At 37.4% G+C, this 24747-nt stretch overlaps 1 protein-coding gene across 1 annotated transcript in view; it reads left to right on the top strand.

The window, feature by feature from the left end:
- The window catches only part of LOC122124065 (vomeronasal type-2 receptor 116-like), a 29130-nt gene extending 7308 nt beyond the window's left edge, over nt 1–21822 (top strand). The window contains exons 2-6 of the mRNA XM_042698712.1: nt 15645–15933; nt 16291–17100; nt 18314–18541; nt 19585–19708; nt 20900–21822. Of these exons, the coding sequence (XP_042554646.1) occupies nt 15645–15933; nt 16291–17100; nt 18314–18541; nt 19585–19708; nt 20900–21822 (2374 nt within the window). The remainder of the gene's footprint in view (nt 1–15644; nt 15934–16290; nt 17101–18313; nt 18542–19584; nt 19709–20899) is intronic.
- The last annotated feature ends 2925 nt before the right edge of the window (nt 21823–24747 follow it).

Genomic DNA, 24747 nt, shown 5'->3' with positions numbered 1-24747 from the left:
GCCATTGTTTCTAACACATTTATAAGATGATTTCTTTTTTGCTTTGTATGTCCCTCCCCCACAGTATAACCCCTGCTTTCACTGTATTTGAGGTTGGTATAATTTGTGGAGGGGAAGGGGAAAAACAAATCGTTTAAATAGGGATACAGGTGGATCCATTGCAACAATGAGACGTACACGTTGTATGTTGAAAACGAACTTTACAACTTTGGTGGTGGGAGGGGGGGGCGAGGGGAGGATGGGATGGGAAGGGGAAACAAAGGAGGAGGATACAATGCTTGATAAGAAATGTACTCATTATCTTGCCTATGTAATTGTAACCCCTCTGTACAGTATTTTCACAATAAAAAAATAACTGCATTTAAAAAAAGAAAACATACTGTATCATTGTAGAGAAATGGATGGACCAGGAAAAATGATATTAAGTGAAGTATGCTGTGCTTATAGAGCAAGAGATGCATGTTTTCTCTCTTTTGTGGAAGTTAGAACTAGTTGTAAATATATGTGTAAACCTATACAACATCATTTTGAATATATAGATACCTGTTAACTAAACTATGGTATGTGCAGAGGAGGAGGATTCCAGTGGTGTAACTCGTTCAGATAACGAAGTTACAGTTTAACAAAATTAATACCAAGGACCTGGAATTTGGGGTCTCTGTAGTGGGTGATGTCACTGTGAGAGGGCAGAAGAAAAGATAAAGCAAAGGAGGGTGAAATGAGTCATACTTGTACAGTCCATTTGTATGTGAAAATGGAATGTAGAACATTGAAGAAATATGTCAAGTGGAAAGAAATAATGAATTACAAAAGTGGTGACATTGGTCAAGATGCATTGTACTCATAACTAGACATTGTGAATTGAAAATTGTTTGTACCAATCCCAATAGATATTATAAGGGTTAAAAACAAGCTTTGTGTTTACAAATTATACATTATTTTCTAAATTTATAAGACTTATTAATAAGTTTCAGTACTTCATCTTTTAGATTGAAATATCTTCACCTTTTCTTAGAAAAATATTTCTTCTTGCAAGAAAGTATTTTCTTTATTCCCATGCTATTTATAGGACAATCACTTGAATTTGTGAGCCATATGACTTCCCAATGGAAGTCCATTTTCCTCTCTTTTGTTGTGCATTGATAGTTTTAGGAGAAGTTAAATTTAACCTATATTTCATTTGAGAATATTATTTTTGTCTTCCAATTCTCCTCTCAAATTCTTTACTGAATTCCTCAGTCCTAAGGTTGACTATTCACTCCAGTTCTTTACTTCCTACATATGTTTACCTTACTTCTCTTTGAGGTGATCGATTATTATTTACTCTAGTATTCTAAATTATTTGACCAACATTTTAATAATTTTAATGGATTTGCTTCTTGAGATTTTTGAATTATTTTCTTTTGTCAGTCCTGAGGCTTGAACTCAGGCCTGGGCACTATCCCTGAGCTCGTGAACAAAGTGCTAGGGTCCAACTACTTGAGCCCAGCTCCACTTCTGACATTTTGTAGAGAAGGATTTCATGACTTGTCTGCTTAGGCTTTCTTTGAACCATTATGCTCAGATATCCTACTTTTGAGTACCTAGGATTGCAGGAGTGAGATACCAGCTCCGGCTAAAGAATATTTCGTAGTTATATTTATGTATTTTGCTCGATGCTTTCACCTATTTTTGCTTAGTCAGGTAGACAAGTTACATTTGTAGCTATTGTGAAGGCCCTCTAGTCAACACAGGTGCACTGTTCTATTTTCAGTGTGCTGATTTCATTTATATTGAATACAGGGCAATGTGGATAGAAGAATAAATCTCTTTATATTCCATGCTATTATCCACAAGTGGGGTTCTAATTTACATTCTCACCTACAGTTTATAACATAAACTATCTTATGAGTGGTTTGCGTTACAAATGATTTCAACATTCCTATAGATAAACTTGCAGTGTTATTACTTCATTCTTTCTATGTGAATTACATATCTCATAGGCTAAACATACGATCTGAAGACTGTTTTTATACTTAAAATAAATGATATTATTAATTCCAATATAGTTATAAGTTATTAATACTTTTGCATACCTATGTGAAAGATGCATGCAAAAAAAAACCTCTGTGGTTAGCTCTGTCTACAAAATTGAAATATGTTTGATTTGTGTTTATTTGAGTTGAAGATACCAGTGTTTTCATTTCAAGGGGACTGTAGATATCTGTATTAAGCAGCAAACATTGTATGCTACTTACCTGTTATGTTCCACTTATTGTAATTCATTAGGCTTTTGTGTTATATCTGGATCCTGAAGCAGGGATGAAATGCCATGAAGAATACTGATGATGCAGATTTTTGTGTTTCAACATTGAGACTCACTTCACCAAAAGATTATGCACTCATTTTACCTGCATCCCTTTCCGAAGAAAGTTTATTTTAATAACACTGGTGGAGATTAGCTAATTTTTGATGAGAAAAGGAAATTGGAGGCAGATTATGACATTGTGACACTGAATAGAAGTACAATATTCAGAAATAATTTCTTCTATATTGAAACCATAAGTCATCAGAGAGTGTATTTCTTTTTTTTCTTTTTTTTTTGGGGGGGGAGGTCCAGTTGTGGGGCCTGAACTCTGGGCCTGGGCGCTGTCCCTCAGCTCTTCAGCTCAAGGCTAGCGCTCTACCACTTGAGCCACAGCGCCACTTCTGGCTTTTTTCTTTTAGCTTATGTGGTGCTGAGGAATTGAACCCAGGGCCTCAGGCATGCAAGGCAAGCGCTCTACCACTGAGCCACCTTCCCAGCCCCCCAGAGAGTGTATTTCTTAAACTATTTCTATTTCTTACATCTGAAATAACAAAATGCTTAGAAGAAGAAAAATGCTTAGAAGTAGAATGATTGTTACAAAAGATGGTATTGGGAGAAACAAAAAATAATGTAACAGGAAAGACAGGAATATGTACATTTAAAGTATGTTTTCAGGCCAGGTGCTGGTGGCTCACGCTTGTAATCCTAACTACTGAGGAGGCTGATATCTGACAAATACAGTTCAAAGCCAGCCCAAGCAGGAAAGTCTGTGAGACTCTTATCTCCAATAAACCACTAGAAAACCAGAAGTGGCGCTGTGGCTCAAGCAGTAGAGCGCTCGCCTTGAGCTGAAGAGTGCAAGGACAGCACCAGGGATCCAGGTGGACCCATTACAACAATGAGATGTACAAGTCGCTGTGTCGAAAAAAGAACTTTACAACTTTGGCTCGGAGAGGTGGGGACAGGCGGGGCAGGGGCCAGATAGAGAGGGATGGGAAGGGGAAACAAAGGAGGAGGCAACAATGCTTGATAAGGAATGTACTCATTACATTGCTCATGTAATTGTAACCCCTCTGTAGGGTATTTTCACAAGAGTGAAAAAGTGAGCCTAAAAACTCCAATGAGAGTAACCAGGTGAATTCCCAGACTGAAGTCCTGGTTAAGTTTAGTGCCTGTGCAATCAGGGTGATGTCTAGCCAAGTGTCCCTGATGATGTTCACAGCCTGGTGTGGCCTACATGAGAAGCATTCAAGTAGACAGTATATTGTCCTTATAGGAGGAAGGAAAGAGTTCAGGATATAGCAAGAAGAGTCATTTGTGTGTATATGTCTGTGTGTGTGTGTGTGTGTGTTTGTGTGTGTGTGTGTGTGTGTGTGTGTGTGTTTTCCTACGGAACATGCTTCACAAAAGACTGATCACTACTGTATTTCCAAACTTGGATCCTGATTAGTTTTCTAGCCATCATTTGCCAAGTTGACTCATTTTCAATCATACATGTCCAATTTTGCACATGTGTCATACAAAAAAGCATGTTAAGATTTAATTTCAGTCATGAGACTTGAACTCTGGGCCTGAGTGCTGTTCCTGAGCTCTTCAACACAAGGCCAGTGGCTCTATCACTTTGAGCCAAAGCACCACTTCCAGTTTTCGGGTGGTTAATTGGAGATGAGAGTCTCATGGACTTTCTTGCCCAGGCTAGCTTTGAATCGTGATCATCTGCCATCTGAGGAGCTAGGATTACAGGCAGAAGCCACTAAAGAATGATCGTACTTGCTAGTAACATTTAGAACATTGTATGTCTTTTTGAGTCAAGGTTTTGAAGGCTAGATTGGCAAGATAGATGATCTTGATGCCTCCAAAATAAATAGCAGCTTCAATTATAAACTTCTTTCCTAGGACAGTTTCCAACTATGAGCATGCACCCACAGATATGCATGTGTACACACACACACACACACACACACACACACACACACACACACCCATCCTGGTCTATAAGTCATAAATCTAAAAGATGTAGATACTCTGGGAAGGTGTGTGTCTCCAGTGATATGACAGGAAATGGAGAAAAAAAACTATGTTACAAAAACCAGTAATATCTGAATCGAATCTGTGTGTTTTTTAAGTCTAGAATGTTTCATTATCAGAGCCTCTTAGATTTAAAAGAAAGTTGATCAGAAAGGACCCAACTAACAGTTTAACAAATTGAATACCAGGAAGCTAGAAAAGGTGTTGGGGTGAGAGGGGTGAGGAGGGAAGATAACTCACAAAAGAGAGGCGCAGGCAAATACATTTCTAATTGTCAGTGTGTATGTGTAAAAATGAAACTAAATAAATTGAAAGGATTGGAAGTGTTCATAGAAATGGGTAAAATGATGAGAGAGATGACATTGGCCAATGTGTATCATAGTTTAAAACTAGCATATTTAATTGTAAAGCCTTCTGTACCACTCTCTATGGATAATAAAATATAAGTAAAGAACATTAATAGATAAAACATCCTGAAATTTGCTGTGACCACCTCACGTAGTCTTACCTCCCTGTTACTGTTTCACATAAGTTCTGAGACTGCATTTCAGGTCAGGGGGGCTGCCTGTATTAGAGAACTTTCCATCAACTCAGGAGAAGGGCTGCATCATAGGAGATGTTGATGTATCTGTCTCATTCTGCTTTACTTGCACAGATGTCCTTGGGCTTCTCTATTCTTCACAGGAATTCTTCAACAGTGTGTTCAATTCATAAACTTTTAAACAAATATTCAGGGAATTTTTTTCCAATTTTTATAGTGATTAAGTGGCTACATAATTTCCCCAAATTTCACAGTATTGTGGGATAGTTAAAGTCACAAACACATTCTAATTTTCATGGAGCAACTTGTCTATACATGATCTATAACATTTATGAATTCTATGAGCTTTGCAATACAGTTATTTCTTCCACATTGGGTGATATGTACATTTCTTTTGTTATGCATATCATCAGTTTTTCCCTCTTTCCCAATTGTTCCCTGCCTCCCATCACTGCCATTGTGGGAATTTTTTCAGTTTAATTTCCCTCCTATTAGAAGGGTAGCATGTCATTTGGAACACTGCTTGCTTGCATCCCTTTTTATGTGTGGTAAGACAACCTTTGGCTTTGCTATCTGCTCAGATTTGGGAGCAGAGATGGCAATGTTAGGAGTTACAACCTCTTTCATGTCTTAGATGATGCCTGTTCCGTTCTCCAATGTTATTCCTAGACATTTACTTATCTTTTTATTACTAACATTTGCAGATCTCTTTTATTACCAACCTTTTCTAGGTTTATTTTCCCATAACTATACACAGTGTATTTGAGTGTTTTTGTTCATATGGTTTTGTAACACTTTGAGGAATGTCGTTGGTGCTAGCAACAGTTTCTTTGTTCCTTCCAGATGTGGAAGATTTGAGTGTAGTTATGAGATATCTTGTCCGTCTCTCCTTAGAAATCAAGAAAGAAGAAAAGTATGTCTGGTACTTGTTAAAGTTTGTCAGTGACATTTTCCCATCAAGGCTCTCTCAGATACATTTGGACAAGTATGATGAGAAAAGTTGGGCTCAGCCTTGGGGATAGCCTGGCCCCAACAAAGTTACAGTCAAGGATGGAAATTTCCAAGAAGAAACCTGTGGCTGTCAGAAGATTCTACAGAGACTGTGTGATTAGTATTCTTGTTCAATGCAGGTTGTGTGATCAAACATCTTTTCTGGCTTGTACAGGATGAATCTTGAATGATAAATAGCTGTACAGATTGGAGAACCCCTGCGGAAGCTCTAGAAACTACGGTGTTTTCCTGTAGGAGATAATCTACGTCTTTTTCACATGCCATCCCTAGACCTTTTTATTAACACTTACTTTATTAACACTTCTTATGTTATTAACACGTATCTTCTTATTAATACTTTCCTGTTTCCTTTTCCATGAAAATCCAAGTGGTATTTGGCTATTTTGTAGATGTGTTTATATATTCTCCTTGATGTCTGTGGTTGCTGGTGGTGGTTCTTTCTTAGCTATTACCAGATATGCAGGCTTTGTGAGTGGGTGCCATGGAAATCTGACCCAACTCTCCTCAGACTCTCTGTAGTAAAATTTATACCTGGTAGGTCCTGACGTTTATCAGTACCATTTTCCCCATGAAGGCTTTCTCATAGATCTTTGTGAAGAGGTTTGGGAGTAGATGAAAAGATTGTACTCTACCTTGAACATGTTCTAAATAAATTGTATTAAATGCTCAGGAGAGGATCTGTGAAACAGAAAAAATTACTGAGATGACATTGTGAGTCTCACTAAATTGATTTAATCGTGATCATATTCAATTTGTATATGTGTGATCTAACATCATAGATTAATGATCACATACCAGAGGTGTTTGAAGTATGTATTGAATAGATAAGACAAGAGTGACAGGACTGACAGAGATTTCATGGGATATTCAGGTTAGCTTAGGATGCAGTCTTTGCCAGATGTGATGGGAGCTTTGCCTCACATGGTCTTCATCCTAGCAGAGTCTGTACTCTGAGAGCTTCCTAGAAGCAAGCTGAGGCTGCTGGAAGAGCTCTTGTGCTCTGTTATCCATGAGATGGCTCAGGAAGTGGCCCTGTACAGACCCTTGTACTCACAGCCCTGTCTGCCTCTGACAAAAATAAACTTGTTGTTACCTGAGATTTTTATATCCATGCCAATTCATTCACTAGACAGATGTTAGGGGCTCAGTGGAATGTCTTGATTCATGATCAGATCCATAGGTGCAGAAAGTAACAGTAGGATTTCAGAGTGTATTGCTATATATTAATCTTTTAGTCATAGTTTGCTTTCTTTAACATCAGTGGTCTATTGGGTCAGATAATTTATACACAGCACGGGTCCACAAATTTATATCAATATCCTTCTCATATGCTGTACATTATTGTTTACAATACACTTTAAGAGAAATTATTCTCTATCTCACCTTTGGGATTTTTGATCCTTTGGAGTCACCATGGCCAGTTTATATCTGTCTATCCAAGAGCCCCTAAAGAAATATCTCTAGCCTTTCACACAGTTTTCTTGATGGTTGACTTCAGCTGGAGCTTGGTGGGTCTGGTGATCTCAGAAGGTGAGAATGGTTTGTGGATTTGTTCACAATATAATTATTATAACTATGAACTAGTATGTGTGTATGTACTATAAAAGGGTATCATTGTGATCTCTCCAGACATTGATATAATGAACTCTGACCCAATTCAAATATCTTTATATGTTCTTCTTTATTTCCTCTCTGATTTTACTTTTTCAAACAGTATTTGTTGGGATACTTTTTTTTGTATGTGTTTGTGTACCTTACATACATGTATACGTTGTTCAAGTGTGTGTATTTACTATACACATACCCATTCCAAATACAATTTACTAAGACATATAGAAAAAACCATAGATCTCTCATCCTGGACTTACAGCAAATTGTTGGATGTACTCATGTGCTTTTTGTTTGATTATGCTGGCAGCATTTCATGTGCATTCTATGCTCCACGATACAGCAGGCATTGAGAACACTAATGGAAAGGGATTAGCAAACCTACTTGTATGATAGAACCTATGATTAGTTTAAACACTAGTACAATGGCAGGATCCAAACAACTAATGTAGCAGGAATCTACAATAAATCTATTGCCTATATGCTAAGTGTATGCTGTTCTCTTGGTTGAGTGTAAATTCTATGTAGATGAAATTTTTATGTCATAATTTGCCTTGTGTGGGTGTCTCATATCCATACTCAAAGAACTCAGCATGCTGAAATCTATGTATACCATAAGTAAGGGAGACAATGGAGAGGCGATCTTTAATGGAGGGATATTATTTGTACTTGCCCTCAAATAAGGCATGTTACAGGAAACAATACTGAACTACGCTTAAAGCTAAACAGACAGAGGATGAGGCTCCAGCAATACTACATGGGCATGTGCATCAGCATGTTATTTGGAAGTTTCAGAGCAGGCCAATTGAACAAGTTGCATAACGGCACAAAGTGAGATTTCTCAATCAGAGGAGGACAGTTCAAAGCCATTGTGCTTTGTGACTAGAAATTCATATAGAAATCCTCTCTATTAAACAGTCCCTCTCTCTTTCTCTGTCTCCCTCCTTCACTTACTTCTCTTTACCTCTCACTTTTCTTTTCTCTTCCCTCTACCTGTAGCTCTACCTTTAAAATACTCAATAATGTTGGAGGGGCAGAGGCTGCCCGAGAGAAGGAATGTTTATCTCAATACAAATAGTTTCTCTTCTTAGGCTGCAGTTAAGTTTAGCGAAAACTTGAGCCAAAAGTGCACAATTCAATTGGAAACACTCTCAAAACCCAAATCAGTTTCTTGTATTAGCAAGATACAAGAGCCAGCTTCAATATCTCATTATGTAGGAAAGGCATTACTTAAATCATGATTCCCATTGTCACTTGCATATGGTAAAATGATGGGCAACCATACAACAGCAAGTTCCCAAAAGAACATCATTACGTAAAAGTGCTTCACTGCTTTGAAAAGTTTCTATGCCTCCATCAGAAAGAATGACATTGCCCCATTTGTTGGGAAATGGAAAGACTTGGAAAAAATTATATTAAGTGAAGTAAGCCAGGCTCAAAGAAACATAGGTCCCATGGTTTCCCTTATTTGCAATAACTAGTATATGTCTCAGACAAGCAGAAACTGTCAGATAAGTAGATGGTAGGCAAAATGAACCCCAAGATAAGGACTCAAATGCGTTTTCTTTCTTGCTATGGTTTCTAACATATTTGTAAGATATTTCTTTGTTGCTTTGTATGTCCATCCCCCATGGTATAACCCTGTTTTCCCTGTATTTTATGTTGGTATAATTAATGGAAGGGAAGGGAAAAAAACAAATTGTTTAAATAGGGATACAGGTGGACCCATTACAACAATGAGATGTACAAATCGCTATGTCGAAAAAAGAACTTTACAACTTTGGCACAGAGAGGGGGAGACAGGTGGGGTGGGGGCCAGATGGGAAGGGATGGGAAGGGGAAACAAAGGAGGAGGCAAAAATGCTTGAGAAGAAATGTACTCATTACCTTGCTCATGTAATTGGAAACCCACCTGTAAGGTATTTTCACAATGAAAAAAAATCCCTATGTTCTTTGTGCATAGAGTCTTCTGATGGCTCATGTATATGCAAACTATTTAGAGTGGTAGGAGGTAGAGTTTCTTTTGTACTATTTTCTTTGTTTGAGGCTCAGAGAAGGATTATTACACAAACTCATATGCAAATGGGTACGGATACCTGTATGGCTCATACCAGCAATGTTCCCTCACTGGCTTTAGCCATGGGTGTGGGAGGTTCTCCCCATTTTTGATTGTGGAGTGTGATGGTCAATGACTTGGATAGAGCCTTTATTTGAATAACACTTTCTCTTGCACCTTTACAACTTTGATTCAGAACTTTTACATGATCTCATGAGGCTTTATTTGCAAAGTTTCTCACTACTACCTCAGAACCAATTCCAACAAATTTCCATCCATCTCTGGAGTCTTACACCCTTCGGTCTTGATGAAATTATAGCACCTGGGAGTGGAGAAGGGAACCATCAAAATATTTTGCATCTCATGTTTTGACTTGAAGATAGGATCTCAGATGCAGAGCCCCAGGGGTGAAAGAACACAGTATTTGTCTGGGGAAAGAGAGCAGGTTATCGTGAAAGAAATGGGGGTGGGCCAGAGTGGAAATCCTAGGCAATAAAATCACATTCAAACATATTCTTATACATTCTTATATTCATGGCATATTTACTTATTTGCTGGTTGCCATAAGATCCACATATGTTCATAAACAGGTCTTACATGCTATTCTATGATGTTTCCTTTGCTTTTTACATCAGCTGTACTGCAACTTCCATTTCTTGTCAGTTCCCTCAGTGAAGAGGAATGCTTACTCAACAAGAAGGGGACTGCATATATGAGTGGAGATATGTCCATTACTGGGTTTTTCCCCCTCTCCTATGTAACAGCAAAGCGTCCTCATCCCAGAGCAGAGAGGTATCCTGAGGAGGTGAGGTAAGTGACTTTTGAATTTTATACTTATTCTCTATTTGATTTTCAGTCTGAGCAGACCATTGGTCAATTAATGCTCTCTATAATCTCTATCATTTGCTACTATGCAACTTTTAACTAGAAATAGCCCTATATTTCTTTTTTGAAGTGCTATTAAAATGATGATATACGGAGGGCTTACCATTTTTTAAGTCAGGTTATGTGTACATTTCTTTTTATACAGTGTTAGCTCTAATTTTCTTGGACTTAGCTTTCCTTTCCAGGATTGAAAACTCACCTCACTGTAATGCCTCTACCTTGTCTGTCATTGTGTCATTGCAATTCAAACAATGCTACTTGAAAAAGCCATTAGCATGAGTTTAACTAAAAAGGTACAGGAACATTTACATCACCATAATCAAGAAGCAGATACCTTCTTACATAATTATGATTTCTGTTTTATCTGTTGGTCAGCATATTGATGCTCATCGGTATGAGAAATAATTCTTATTGGAAGGATGCAGCTACTCTTTCAAATACATTCTGGGTCAGAACTTCACATCAGTGGTGCTTCATGTAGCAGAGGACATTCTGTCAAACCTGAAGAAGGGAGGCATTGCTTAGAGTTTACACTTAATACTTTGAATCTGGTTTAATTGTAGATATATATTCTCAGTACTTATTAATCTACACGAATTGTACCGCAGGAGATTACCCCTACAAGTCCACATGGCAGAATTTAGCAGAAATTAGCATTCTAATTTCAGTCCTATTAGAATGTAAAATATGACTTGGAACATCTATTGTCTGCATCCTTTTCTCAGTGTGAGAAGTCAAGCTTTATTTGCGGTATCTGCTCATGCTCCAGAACAGAGATGACCTCTTATCTGCTTTAGAGCATGACTGAACTTTTCTAATGTATTACACATAACTTTTTTGATATAGTTCTTTGGACCAACAGAACCGTGTTTACCCATTTCCCAATGAATTAATAGTAAATATTTATATGCCTGTTTTACATTTATATTTGTGTAATGTCATTGATGTTGTTTCTTCTGCTGATGGATGTTTCATTGCTACTTTGAGATGTACAAGTTCTCTGTGTGGATGTTACTGGAGTCTGGTCTGACAATCAGGTATCCTGCAGTAAAAACTTTTGTCTGGTAGTGGCTAAAATTTATCTTTTCTCCATGAAGGTTTTCCCATAACTATTTAGATGAATGTGATGAGGGTTAGCATGAATAAAATACATGTTTCTAAATTTTTAGCACAGCATGGACAAAAGGAACTTGAATTAAGATTTCAGAATACCAGTTAATGGATGGAAAGTTACTGGAAGAAAATGATGTTTGTCAGATATTGGCCAAAACATTTAATAGAGTTCATATTCCAGGCACATACTGTCATCTAATGTCACTCAACATTAACACAGAATGAGCACTGTAGGATATCAAATATTATCATTTATTCAATTTATCACAGCCCAGAAATGGTCTTCTAATACAGCAACAGAGAGATGCAGAATTGACAGTGATCTTCCAGTACAATCAGGTGAGCTATGGCAGCATTCTTTTCCAGTGAAGGAGGTAGCTTCCACTCATATGTGATGGTAGCCTATGAAATCCTGTATTCTGAGGGCTTAGAGAAGCCAGGTGAAGCCAGGCGCGGGTGGCTCACACCTGTAATTCTAGCTACTCAGGAGGCTGAGATCTGAGGATCACGGTTCAAAGCCAGTCCAGGCAGGAAAGTCCGTGAGACTCTTATCTCCAATAAACAACTAGAAAACTGGCAGTGGTGTTGTGGCTCAAGCGGTAGAGCACTCACCTTGAGCTGAAGAGTGCAGGGAAAGTGCCCAAGCCCAGAGTTCAAGCCCCATGACTGACAAAAAGAAAAAGAAGAAGAAGCCAGGTGAGGCTGCTGGCCTTGGCTTTGTGCTGTCTTTTATAAATTTCTCTATTCACAGGGAACATTGGAGGCCTGAGAGGTGGCTCTGTACATAGTTTGGCTTGGGAAATCCTACTTTTACCTGACACAATACAATCGTAGTACCTCAGATTTTTTCCTGTTTGCTAATTCATCCATTAGACAATGTTAGGAACTCGTCTGAACATTTATGTGCACAAATCCAATCAACAGCTTTAACAAACAACTTCATGACTTGGGAGTGTGCTTCCCCAAACACTTAGAATATTTCTTTCTCTAGAAAACCTTCTGAACCCTTTCCCATTTTAATGGTCCATTGAGCATGTGACTTCATAGATACCTCAGGCCACAAATGTATGTCAATGTCCCTATCCTATATGCTATTTTATCACTGACAAGTAGAAATGTTTTGTAAGAGAAATTATTTGAGCCTGTCTTTTGTAAATATATTTTATTATCAGATATTTATAAAATATTTATCTTAACTGGCTTTATGTTTTATTACATGACTTCTCTTTAATAACTGCTCAATTTCTTCTCAGGTTCCCTACAATATCTGAAATATACCTGCTGATCTTACCTTTATGTTTTTTCAGAAATTATTTGGCTTGCATTTTTCCTCCAAATAAATATAAAATAGGACTTCATATTGTAAAGTAGATTACGTTCTTGGAAATTGAATAATTCATTCTGTCTACACAATTTTCAAAAGCAACCATCTGATGGATACAACTTTCAGATAGGAACCAAAGTTTTTGTTCATTTTTTATTATATCATAACTGTGTATCTATGGATTCTGCTGTCATTTTACTCAATCCAAGTATTTTACATAGTTATGTTTTTCCCTTATCACTATGAATTATTTTCCTAACATTGGCATGCTTCCAGAAACTTTCAAATGTTTAAATGAGCATACAAACCATTTTATAGAAATGCATATATTGTTCCCATGTTATGGAATCCTAGGCAGAAAGTCATTACCTGTGCCTACTTCCTGAAAGATTTCTCGTCTGTGCTTCTCTACTGTTTTCAAATTTTCAAGTCTCCTATTAAGATCTGTAAACAATGTTGAATAAATCTTTTATTTGGTGAAAGAGTGCCATGAGATTTCAGTGTTTTGCAGGTGGATGTCTGTATTTTCAGAGGAACCACAGGTTATAGAGGCCATTTTTCAGTAACAGAAGCTGTGTTCAATATTCACTTTTGCAACTATGTGGGTTTTATTGGACCCTCTATTGTATTTTGCTGTTTGTTCTGCCTATGACATGACTCATTTTAATTTTAGTAGTTTTTAGATAATATAGTCATGAAATTATTTTCTGCCAAGGCTATACATCTGAGTCACACTTCTTATAGTTCAGCATCTTCAGTTGTTTGGAGTCTAGGCCTGAGCAAGACGCATAACTCCATGACTTCTACTAGTCTAGTTTAAAATTGTACTAGGAGTCAATGGTAAAGTTAAGATCGCGTATTGCCAAATATTGTATTACTACTTGTTTATTCCACATAGCTGTGGTCATTCAAGGATTTTTTTAGTTACAAGCTTTTCATTGTTTTTCTACTCCTTTATTAAATGACCCCAGCATTTAGGTATAGACTCCATAAATATGTCGATAATTTTCACTACTGCGAATATTTTAACAATATTCATTTTCCAGTCTATTTATGGAGAGATATGTTCAGGGATTTCAGTTTTGCTGTCGATTTTACTCTTTGATTTAGGAAATGATTGTTCTTTCATTTCCATTTCCTTTAAGTTAGAGTCTTATTGAGTTGGTAAGTTGAACAAGCTTAATTCTTCTCTTTCTTCTCTTCATCTACTAAGATGTAGTCTTTTCTGGGTCCAACTTATTGTGATTTCTTCATCATCTTTGGTTAGGACTCCTAAAAACCTCTTCTGCGGTGAAGAATAAAAGGATCATCAATAGAATTTTTCATGTTTTTGAAGGTCTGTCTTCACCATTAATATTTCTAAATGATGTGATTACATAAATTTCACATGTTTACAAATATGAAGCCAAAACAGAAACATAGCACCTTATGGAGCTGTTATGCTTTCTCTTTAAGGGATTACCATAAATCAAATTAACTTGCTGATGTATGATAGTATATTAGAAAATTGAATTCTTCTTTAGAATTTTTTTCATTTTTCTTAATTTTCCTTAATATGATTTTAGAAAAGATGTATTTTTCAATGCAAATCTTTCCTGCTGTTTATAACACCTTTAGTTGGTTAATTTTTCTAAAGTTAGTGGTCCTGGAAAAGTGTTTTGAGAAATAACAGTGAATTACTTTTCATGTCTTCCTCCTCAGGAAATTGACTGCCAATCCTCATATTCTATTCACCATCACCAAGGGTTTAAGGAGATACTTTGGAATACTCTAGCTTACTAGCAATTTAGACATTCATTCTAATGGTATTTGTCTGGCAGAAGTAACATGGGGCATTTTCAAAAACGGATAGCTTCAAGGTTGCTTTATATCTTCCCTTGTAGTCAAAGGTCTGGATTTAATTCTCTTTCTATATCATAAATAGGGGAACATAAATTTGGATGCAGAATAAAGGGAAATTAGTTCTTTTTCTATTTGTCAATGCATCTAATTTTCCATCGTTTCAGTAAGAATTTAGTTCTCCTGCCTACAACTTTTGCTACTGTTCTGGGAGGTGTTTTTTTCATTAATTTACTTTTTCTGAGAAGAGGATTATTCTCATGTGTGCTCTTGCTTTCAATGATTCTCTCTCTCACAGCGTAAGACATTAACTGAGTAAGGTTATCCTGCAACAGAAAGAAAGAATATCAACTTTAGCATGATAATAGGATTTACTTTGCTTCTTGTAGCATTTACAAGAGCAACCTTCAGACATGGACTGGTTGGTTATTTATGAGAAAATGTCTCATGTTTCAAGACCAAGTTATTTGACAAAGGGGAAATGCAAGTTCTCTTTGTTCTCTTATGAGAGTATAAATCTAATTCATGAGAAACACTTTCATGATCTCACTCAGAATGAATTATCTACCTAAAACTCATATTGTGCCAGGTGCTGGTGACTCACACCTGCAATCCTAGCTACTCAGGAGGCTGAGATAAGAGATTGCCGTTCAAAGCCAGCCCTGGAAGGAATGCCCATGAAACTCTTATCTCCAAATAAACACCAGACAAGCAGAAGTGGCTCTGTGATTCAAGTGGTAGAGCACTTACCCTCAGCTGAAGAGCTCAGGGACAGTGCCCAGGCTCAGAATGCAAGCCACAAAGCTGACAAAAAAAAATCCCCAAAACCTCATGTACTAATTCAACATGTTAGGGGCAAAGTTTCAATATATGCATGTTCTTTTCTAAACAAACATTTATTCCCTCACGTCAATACTTAAGATTGAAGATACTTCCTGTGCCCTCTCTACAGCTATAACTTCAACAACTACCAGTTTATTCTAGCTTTGGCTTTTGCTGTTGAAGAGATCAACAAAAATCCTCATCTTTTGCCTAACATCACTATGGGATTTTCTGCCCATTCACATGGAATAAGATACTATGTGCTGTATAGAAGTCTTGTCTTAAGCCTCTCTGGGAAAGATTTTATCCTGAATTATGACTGTAAGAGAGAAAGTCAGACTGTAGTAACACTGACTGGACCAGCAGGCCAAATCTCTTCCCAGTATGCAACAGTGTTGGACCTCTACAGATTTCCACAGGTGAGAACAGGAGGGCTGCTGAGGGATGAAAGCATGACTAGTTGATGCCATTCTCAGGTTTTTGATGCATTTAGAAGAAGAATGTTGAATTAGAAATGCTCCAAATGGATTACCTTTGGTGAGATGTCCGTATGGGCTTGCTTTAGTGTAAGAACAGCCTATAGCAGACCACAGGAATACCTCCATCTCTTACCTGGTTCTTTCATTTTCTACATAGGCCTCAGGAACGGAAGCACTACTAAACCTGGGATAAACAAGCCTTTTTATCATTTCAGGTGTTGCTTAATGCACATCAGGACTAAGGATGTGGTTTATGTCAATCCAATTGCTCACTTTCACATTTTCTTTTCCTTCTAGCTGAACTTTGGGAGGTTTGATCCTGTCCTGAGTGACCATCGCCTGTTTCCTTCTGTCTATCAGATAGCCCCCAAGGATACATCTCTAGCTTTTGCCATGGTTTCCTTGATGGTTCATTTCAGCTGGAAGTGGGTGGGTCTGTTGATCTCAGAAGATGAGAATGGTTTGTGGATGCTGCCCCAATTGAGACAAGAGATGAACAAGCAAAAAATCTGTACAGCTTTTGAATACATACTACCACTTTCTTTCTTTCGTGAAGTAACCGATTATGTATCCTTTCATCAGAAAATTAGAAATTCATTCACAAATGTGGTTGTCATTTACGGAGACAATGAATTCATGTTCAATTTGTTATACACTTATTTCACAACATATTTAAGTCTAGGAAACGTCTGGGTCATAAACTCCCTTAGTACATTTCTGTCTGTGATGAAACATTTTTTGTTACATTCACTCCATGCACCTCTCATTTTCTCACACCACCATGGAGAGATTTCTGGTTTCAACAATTTTATCAAAACTGCTAACCCATCCAAATACCCAAAAGACTATTTCCTTGCTTTGGTGTGGATTCGCTCTTTTAATTGCACATTTTCTGAGTCTAGCTGTGTCACTTGGAAGAACTGTCCAGCCAATGCGTCCTTGGAATGGTTGCCTAGGTACCTTTTTGACATGGGCATGATGGAAGAGAGTTACTATATATATAATGCTGTGTATGCTGTGGCTCAGGCCCTTCATGAGATGCTTATTGGTCAAGCAGAAGCACAGCCAGTGGGAAATGGAAGAAAACTTCAGTTTTCCCCTTTCCAGGTGAAGGATTTGCACTGGCAAGTAAATGCTATCAGCAAACTGACATTGTAAGAGGGATTCATTCAAACCAAACTAGGTAGTCAAGACAGATTTTGTAAAGGACCCAGTGAAGCCTGGCGCCAATGGCTCACACCTAGAATCTTATCTACTCAGGAGACTGGCTGGTGGTTCAAAGCCAGCCCAGGCAGGAAAGTCCTTCAGAATGTTATCTCCAATAAATCACTCAGAAAACTGGGAGTGGAACTGTGGCTCAAGTGGTAAATCTCTAGCCTTGAGATGAAAAGCTCAGGGACAGCACCCAGGCCCACATTTCAAGCTCCGGTACCAACAAAGAAAAAAATAAGGAGAGAGAGAGAGAAAGTGAGGTTATTCAGCTTAGCTATCTGTGATGGTTTTTGCTTTTGATTTTTTTGTGCCATCCCTTAGGCTTGAACTCAGGGCCTCGGCTTCTTTTGCTCAATGTGAGTAGTTGACTATTTAAGCAAATACTCTACTTCTTGTTTTTCTTGGTAGGTAATTGGAGATAAGTGTCTCATGGTTGTTCATGTCCAGGCTGGCTTCAAACTAGGATCCTCAGATTTCTGCCTCCTAAGTAGTTTGCATTACAGTTGTGAGCCACCATCACCCAGTCTGCTTTTAAATAGTTTTAAAACTGTGTAGAATTTTACCTGAAAAAACACATTGGCAAGAGTAAATTTTTAATGAATTCGTTACTTATTGTTTTCATTCCAGCTATCTGTAACACATCAGTTCTCACGCTTTCAATTTTGTACTTATTGATTTTGTATTTGAATTTGTAACAGGCAAGCAATAATTAAAATTTTTTGCATAATTGTTCGTATTTAATATAAGAAATACTTTATTTCTAATTGAGGTAGTTTTATAACTTTTTCATTGAATTACACAGTTGAGTTACTCATTAGAAAATCTCTGCCTGTGTAGCCAGGCAGTGGAATGTGTATGATTTGTGATTATTTCAGTGAAGTACTAGATTTTTTATCTTGAAATGTTTTGTTGAACAGTTACTTGAGTCTTAGGATTTATCAGCATTATTTTATATTATTCATCCATAGACCTTCAGTTGTTCTGCTTCATTACTCTGTTATAAATGGATTCTGAAACAGAAATGAACGTCAATGGATCCATACTCTTTCTTCCCATTTTCTGTGTGAACTTTTGACTAACTTCACCCTGGTCGATGTATATCTTCTAGCTCCACCCCTTTCTGAAGAACATCCATTTCAACAATCCTGCTGGTGACCAAGTGATTTTGGATGAGACAAAGAAATTGGTGGCAGAGTATGACATTGTGAACCTTTGCAATTTTCCAGAAGGTCTTAGGCAAGTGATGAAAGTGGGAAACTTTTCTCCATATGCACCACATGGGCATCAACTATCTCTATCCAATGATAACATAGAATGGCCCATCTCATTTACGGAGGTGTGTTGAATCAAACAATGATGATCTAAAGTAGGACTAAATGAACAAAATATCTTGCTAGAATTTATTCCTCTTGTCTTCATCAATAATGCAAGAATGTAAATTACCAACTTCCCATATAGAAATGTTTTTATGAAGCAATTGATTAATGGGTCGATATGGAGCATATTTATTTGCCAAGTTATTTCTTAATATTTTTTCTTATGTATTCCAAATATAAATATGATGTTACAAATCTCCATATCACTGTAACACAGTAACTTTGAAAGTTAATTTATAATGTAGAATGTTTAATTTTATTCATTGTTTTATGTTTCAATTAACAGTCAATTGACCAGTTGTTTCTTATTTTAGATGATTTCCCACCTTAAGAAGAATGGTGGGCTGGGAAGATGGCTCAGTGGTAGAGCGCTTGCCTTGCATGCATGAGGCCCTGGGTTCAATTCCTCAGCACCACATAAGAAAAAAGAAAAAAGTCAGAAGTGGCGCTGTGGCTCAAGTGGTAGAGCGCTAGCCTTGAGCTGAAGAGCTGAGGGACAGAGCCAAGGCCCAGAGTTCAGGCCCCATGACCGGACCCCCAAAAAAAAAAGAATGGTAGTCTGGGAAGGTGGTTCAGTGGTAGAGTGCTTGTCTTGCATGCATGAGGCCCTGGGTTCAATTTCTCAGCACTACATAAGCAGAAAAAACTAGAAGTGGTGTTGTGGCTTAAGAGCGCTAGCCTTGAGCTGAAGAGCGGAGGGACAGTGCCCTGGCCCATTTTTTAAGCCCCCTGACCAACCCCCTCCCAAAAAAGAAGAAGAATGGTTACTTAACAGTTCCTACTTTTTCCATTAAGAAGGACATAGGAAGGATTTAAAACACTTTTCTTTGATTATGATATAATATCTGAAATATCATCCTATTGTTTGTGTATATACATATTTATACAAGCATCTATATAGAAATTTTGATTCTGAGTGATCAAAATACCTACCATAGTAGAATTTGAGGATATTATGTATAAGTAACCTGTCTGTCATCAATAGTAATCTGCTTTTTTTTAGACTCCTCAGTCTGTCTGCAGTGAGAGTTGTGGTCCTGGATTCAGAAAATCCCCTCAGGAGAGAAAGTCTGTCTGTTGCTTTGATTGTATCCCTTGCCCTGAGAATGAGATTTCTAATGATACAGGTAAGTGTGTAAGCATTGGAGACATTCTCCATATCTCCTTAGTGTTTCTCAATCAATAGTAGACAATAGGAACAATCCACAATAGATAGCATATAGAGACAAAAGCCTTCCTTTTATTAGGTAGGAATTTGCATGTTATAAAAGATAAAATCCTGCCAGAAAAGTCACGACACCTGCAGAGTGATAAAAGATTTGGATAAGTTTTGTGGACCAATTTCCATGTACCTGATATCCATTCCAACAGAAAACATGTTAGAACATTATCTGTAATATGGCAAAATGTATTATGTAGCAAATGTTAAACTCAAGCGGACCACTTGAAATAAATTCTATGCTAAAGTCTAGAAAAATGCAGCATTTTGGGTGAAGCATACTGAAAGAACACATTAATTTGTAAGAAAGGTATATGATCATAGTTTTATTGTTATTAGAACACTCTAGACATATTTGAATACATATTTCAATTTCTAGAGAATGAAGAGTGTAAGGTTCAGAAATTATTTATTTCTACTTTGAAATCATAAGTCATAAGTGTATTTTTTAGAAATGTTATTTAGTACCTATTAAATGATAAAATCATAAGAGAAAATTATTGTTGTGATAGACTTTAGATATTGTCGAACATGAGGTAAAAATTTGGAGAGGACAAAAATAAGAAGTCTATATTGGATGAGAAGACTCACATTATAAAATGTCACTGTTAGCAAAATTAGGGTAGTGAGTCAGGAAAATATCCATCAAATTCCACCATGTTTGCTTTGAAAAGTTCAATGTGTAATTGAGGTGGGGAAATATAGGGAAGATAATGAGGATTATCAATTATATCTGATTCTCTGGAATTTACATATTCAGGTCCAAAATATAATGTATACATTTCTCAGGAAGTATGTGGTTTCTGAAGGAATAGCACAGATTATTACAGATGGTATGTTAATTAGGTGGAGTAGATTGTTCCTTCCATATTTAGATAATGGGAAATGCTTTCAAGAAAATGCTGAAATGTAAGAAAACTTATGAGGATAAAATGATCAGTACTCACATTGAATTGTATGCTTCATAGAATTTGTACTTTGGTTTAGAAAGCAACAACACAGAACACTGGGTTAAGCTCAGCAAATTAATCTCTTGGGAGAAGGATAGAGAAGCAAGGTAACTACTGACATACTGATAGTAATTCCTACTTGTTTACAGATTTGGAGCAGTGTGTGAGGTGCCCAGATCATCAGTATGCCAACACAGAGAAAAATCTCTGCCTGCTGAAATCTGAGAGCTTCCTGGACTCTGGGGACCCTCTGGGGATGACTCTAGTCTGCTTAGCTCTCTGCCTTTCTGCACTTACCACTGCTGTTATTGGGATTTTTACCAAGCACAACAACACTCCCATTGTCAAGGCCAACAACAGGGCTCTCAGCTACATCTTGCTCATCTCTCTCAACTGCTGCTTTCTTTGCTCCTTGCTCTTCATTGGACATCCCAACACAGCCACGTGTGTCCTCCAGCAGACCACATTTGGAGTTGTGTTCACTGTGGCTGTTTCCACTGTCTTGGCCAAAACTGTTACTGTGGTTCTGGCCTTCTCTGTCACTTCTTCAGGGAGAAGGATGCGGTGGTTGCTGGTGTCAGGAATGCCTAACTTCATCATTCCCATCTGTACGCTGATCCAGCTCATTCTGTCTGGAATCTGGTTGGGCATTTCTCCTCCATTTGTTGACACTGATGCACACTCAGAACATGGCCACATCATCATCCTGTGCAACAAAGGCTCAGCCACTGCCTTCTATTGTGTCCTGGGATACCTGGGCTCCCTGGCCCTAGCAAGCTTCACTGTGGCTTTCTTGGCTAGAAACCTGCCTGACACCTTCAATGAGGCCAAGTTTCTGACCTTCAGTATGATGGTGTTCTGTAGTGTGTGGGTCACCTTCCTGCCTGTCTACCACAGCACCAAGGGGAAAACCATGGTGGCCGTGGAGGTCTTCTCTATCTTGACTTCCAGTGCTGGCCTGTTAGGTTGCATCTTTCTCCCTAAGTGCTACGTCATCTTGGTGAGACCAGATAGAAATTCTCTGCAGGGTATACGGGCCAAAACTCGTTCTAAGAGAAAAAATCCATCCTAACATTAAATGTATGTCTTTGTAAAAATCTATTGCATGTCTATACTAGATTTCTCACTCAAATTTTTTTTATATTTGGGAAAATATCTTTAAAAGTAACAGGGATGTACTCATTTTCCTACTTTTATGATGATTATTGCAAGTTGACTCTGTGAGGGTCAACATGAAAGAATTGTCATTATTCAGTTTTCTCTGAATGTATCCTATGTGACTTTGTATATACTTCTTTCCTACCTACTCTTTTTCAATTTTTTATAATCTTTTTAGCATATATTTTTATTGTAAAGATACTGTACAAAGAGTTTACAGTTACATGAGTAAGGTAATGGATACATTTCCTGTGGAACATTGTTACTTCCTCCTTTGTTTTTCCTCTACTATCCCTTCCCTCTCCACCTTCCCATATCCTCCCTCCCTCCCCCCAAGTTCTAAAGTTCATCCCATTGTTATAATGGGATAGTCTATATCCTTATTTCAGTATTTTGTTATTTCCCTTCCCATCACCAAATTAGAAAGATGTATATACAAGATGTAGGCACCAAAATCAAATACAGTAAAAACAGGTGTTGTACCATGGGGAAGAACATACAAAAGAAACAAAAAAAGATCACATGGTACATTGTAAATACATTGGAAACAACAGCAAGAAAGATAAAACCTCTTGTGTCCCTATCTTGAGGTTGATTTTGCTTAACATCAACTTATATGGTCATATGTACATGGTTTTTGATCTTTTCTGCTTGACCTAGACATATATTATTGCAAATAAGGGAAACCGTAGGACCTATGTTTCTTTGGGCCTGACTTACTTCATTTAATAGAAAATTTTCTAAGTCTTTCCATTTCCTAACAAATGGGGCAGTGTCATTCTTTCTGATGGAAGCATAAAATTCCATTGTGTGTGTATATGTATGTATATATATATATATATATATATATATATATATATATATATATCTCACATTTTCTTGATCCCTTCATCTACTGAGGGGCATCTGGGTTGGTTCCATATCTTAGCTATGGTTAATAATGCTGTGATAAACATAGTTGTGCTGGTAGCTTTAGTATGGCCTTGTTTGTGATCATTTGGGTAAATGCCCAAAAGTGGGATTGCTGGGTCATAGGGGAGCTCTATGTTTAGTCTTGTGAGGAACCTCCATTCTGCTTTCCAAGTGGTTGAACACGTTTACACTCCCACTAACAATGAAGTAGGGTTCTATTTTGTCCACATCCCCTCCAACATCTGTTGTTATTAGATTTGTTGTTTATAGCTATTCTAATTTCTTTGCTTTTCTTTTATGACTAGAGAAGTTGAGCATTTCTTCATGTGTCTTTTGGCCATTCTTAGTTCCTCTTCAGAGAAGTATCTCCTTAAGTCTTTAGCCCACTTATTATTCAGGCAGTTGTTTCTTTGAGGATTTGTTGTTGGGGAATTTAAATTTTTGAGTTCCAAGTATATTTTAGATATGAGACCCTTGTCCATTGTATGGCTAGTGAAGATTGTCTCCCAATCCATGGGCTTTCTATTGATCTTGCTAGCTATGTCCTTTACCGTTCAGAAGCTCTGCAGCTTCATGCAATCCCAATTGTCCAGCCGTTTTTTGATTGTTGTGTTTCTGGGTCTTTATTAAGGAAATTCTGCCCTGTGCCAAGGAGACCTAGGGTTTCTCTTATTTCTTCCTGTAATGTTTTCAGGGTATCTGCTTTGACTTTGGGGTCTTTTATCCATTTGGAGTTGATTCTGGTGGAGTGGGAATATAGAAGCCTCTAGCTTTAGTTTTCTACAGGTGTTTAACCAATTTTGCCAACACCATTTATTGAAGAGGCTGTCTTTCTTCCATTCTATTTTTTTTAACTCCCTTATCAAAGATTAGGTGGCTATAGGTCTGTGGGCTCATTTCTGGGTCTTCTATTCTATTCCATTGGTCCTCAGGTCTATTCTTGTGCCAGAACCAAGCTGTTTTGATTACTATGGCTTTGTAGTAGAGTTTGAAATTTGGTATTGATATTCTTCCAGCACTGTTCTTTCTGTTAGGGATTATTTTTGCTACTCCGGGTCTTTGATTGTTCCATAGAATTTTTGGATTGCTTCTTCTATTTCATTGAAGAATGAGGTTGGGATATTGATAGGTATCGCATTGAATTTGTAGATTGCCTTTGGCAGTATTGCCATTTTCGTGATGTTGATCCTTCCAATCCAGGAGCATGCGAGGTTTTTCCACTTACTAAGTTCTGCTTTGATTTCCTTTTTAAGTTTTCATCGTAGAGGTCCTTCACTTCTTCAGTTAACTCCTAGGTATTTTATTTTGGGTGGGGCTATTACAAAAGGAGTTGCTTTCCTGATTTCAGCCGTGCTCTTCTAATTGTTGGCATATAGAAAAATCATTGATATTTGAGGGTTAATTTTATACCCTGCTACGTTGCCAAAGTTTCGGTTCAGCTTGTGTAATTTGGGAGTGGAGTCCGTGGGATTCTTTCAATACAAGATCATGTCATCTGCAAAGAGGGAGAATTTTACTTCATCATTCCCTATTTGGATCCCTTTATATTTATATCTTATTGTTGTGGCTAGGCATTCTAATACTAAATTGAAGAGAATGGAAGAGAGTGGACATCTTTATCTCATTCCTGTATTTAGAGGAAATTGTTTTAGCTTTCACCATTAAGGATAATGCTGGCTGTAGATTTGTCATACACAGCCTTTATTATATTGAGGAATGTTGCATGGATTCCTAGATTTTCCAAAGCTTTCATCATAAAAGGGTGTTGGATCTTGTCAAATGCTTTTTCTGCATCTATTGAGATAATCATGCAATTCGTATCCTTGCTCTTGTTGATGTGATGAATTATATTAAATGATTTGCATATATTGAACCAGCTTTGCATCCCTGAAATGAAAGCTGATGATTATGAAGTATGATTTTTGAT

Source organism: Dipodomys spectabilis, unplaced genomic scaffold, assembly GCF_019054845.1.
Source record: "Dipodomys spectabilis isolate Male_0828 unplaced genomic scaffold, ASM1905484v1 ptg000006l, whole genome shotgun sequence".
Taxonomy (NCBI): Eukaryota; Metazoa; Chordata; class Mammalia; order Rodentia; family Heteromyidae; genus Dipodomys; species Dipodomys spectabilis.
Note: the sequence above shows the minus strand (reverse complement) of the source record. Positions and strands in the feature narration are given on the sequence as shown.